Source organism: Mandrillus leucophaeus, unplaced genomic scaffold (genome assembly GCF_000951045.1).
Source record: "Mandrillus leucophaeus isolate KB7577 unplaced genomic scaffold, Mleu.le_1.0 Scaffold692, whole genome shotgun sequence".
NCBI lineage: Eukaryota > Metazoa > Chordata > Mammalia > Primates > Cercopithecidae > Mandrillus > Mandrillus leucophaeus.
Window position 1 is genome coordinate 224,678 of NW_012107497.1, and position 1,658 is coordinate 226,335.

The 1,658-nt window shown below is 42.6% G+C and overlaps 1 protein-coding gene across 1 annotated transcript in view; it reads left to right on the forward strand.

Moving 5' to 3' along the window:
• LOC105555621 (protein FAM47A-like) overlaps positions 1-1,048 on the forward strand; it is a 2,658-nt gene extending 1,610 nt beyond the window's left edge. The window contains exon 2 of the mRNA XM_012002634.1: positions 5-1,048. Coding sequence (XP_011858024.1) covers positions 5-894 — 890 coding nt within the window. The 3' untranslated portion in view covers positions 895-1,048. The remainder of the gene's footprint in view (positions 1-4) is intronic.
• The last annotated feature ends 610 nt before the right edge of the window (positions 1,049-1,658 follow it).

The window sequence follows — 1,658 nt, forward strand, 5'->3', positions numbered from 1 at the left end:
CCTCCCAAGACTCGTCGGAGGTCCAGTCTCCGTCCAGAGCCTCCCAAGACTCGTCGGAGGTCCAGTCTCCGTCCAGAGCCTCCCAAGACTCGTAGGGTGTCCAGTCTCCGCCCGGAGCCTCCCAAGACTCATCGGGTGTCCAGTCTCCACCCGGAGCTTCCCAAGACTCGTCGGGTGTCCAGTCTCCGCGCGGAGCCTCCCAAAGCTCCAGTGTCCCATCAGTTCTCGGAGCCTCCCAAGATTCGAGCGTCCTACATAAAAGAACTGTTTCACGAAGATACACCAAGCACAACAGAGTGCGTTTCTGACTCTCTTCAATATAGATACACATCAGAAAAACTCCGTGAATTCTTCAAGTGGGCTGCAGACCTGGGAGCTGATGAAGAATCCATCAGGAATCTGTTTGACTTTACCCCCAAGTACAGAACAACCTATTACGACCAAAAGCTTAAGAAGGTAAAAGAGTGTTCCTCAGAGCTGAAGTACAGCATGGAGCTAGATGAAAAGGATGAAGACAAATTCTTCTCACAGGAAAAATACTGGGGCAGGAAACTCCACACGCCATCGAATTCTTATACCGCACAGCGTGTGAAGATGAAGTATGGAGCATGGTACCTCAAGCCTAAGTTGTGGAAAAAGCTAAGAAGTGATGAACCTTTGATTGACCCCAAGCTCTTGCTTGAAAAGCCTGATGAACCTGACGTTCTTGACGAACTTTATGGACCAATTGCCTTTAAGGATTTCATTCTAAGCAAGGGCTACGAAATGCCTGGCATCCTTGAAAGACTGTTTGCCAGGAAGGGATGGACTTATGACTCTGTTAAGACTCCCATTCAACGTGCAATACGATTTTACAAGTACAAAGAAATCGCAGAAGCATCGGAAGAAGATTAGGTGGTTTTCAATTTACTACTTAATTGGGTATTTCTTGCTCTCATTTTAAACATCAATCAGAATTTATGATGACTGGCCCCGTGGATGTACAACTTTGGCAACATCTGTAACTTCAATACATAATGTTTATAAATATTTCTTAATGACCTGCTTTGGCTTCATTATTTCACATATTTTATCAATTATGTGATTAATATTCGTATATACTTTTTCACATTGTTGAAGCATTGTGAATATTACATCATCATGTCAATTATTTGTAAAAATACATAAACCCGAAATTATTATTATTAGAATTATTCTTTAACAGAGAAATAGGGTCAGGCACATTTGCTCATGCCTGTAACTCTCTCCGCTTTGGGAGGCCCAGGTGGGTGGATTGCTTGAGCCCAGGAGTTCAAGACCAGCCTGGGAAACATGGTGAAACCTAGTCTCTATAAAAAATCCAAAAATTAGCCAGGTGTGGTGGCATGCACTTTGTAGTCCCAGCTACCTGGGGGGGCTGAGGTGGGAGGATGGCTTCAGCCCAGGAGGTGGAGACTGCAGTAAGCTGTAATCCTGCCACTGCACTCCAGTCTGGGCGACAGAGCAAGACCCTGTCTCAAAAAGAAAAAAGAAAAAAAAAATGCTGAGTAAAAGAAGAATTATATAACTCTTATTATATTAAAATTGAATGAAATAATTATAACAATTATTTTGCTAACCAATAATTAGAGTCTATAGGCAAAATAACGTTAACACTTTTTAATAGTAAAATTGTTATC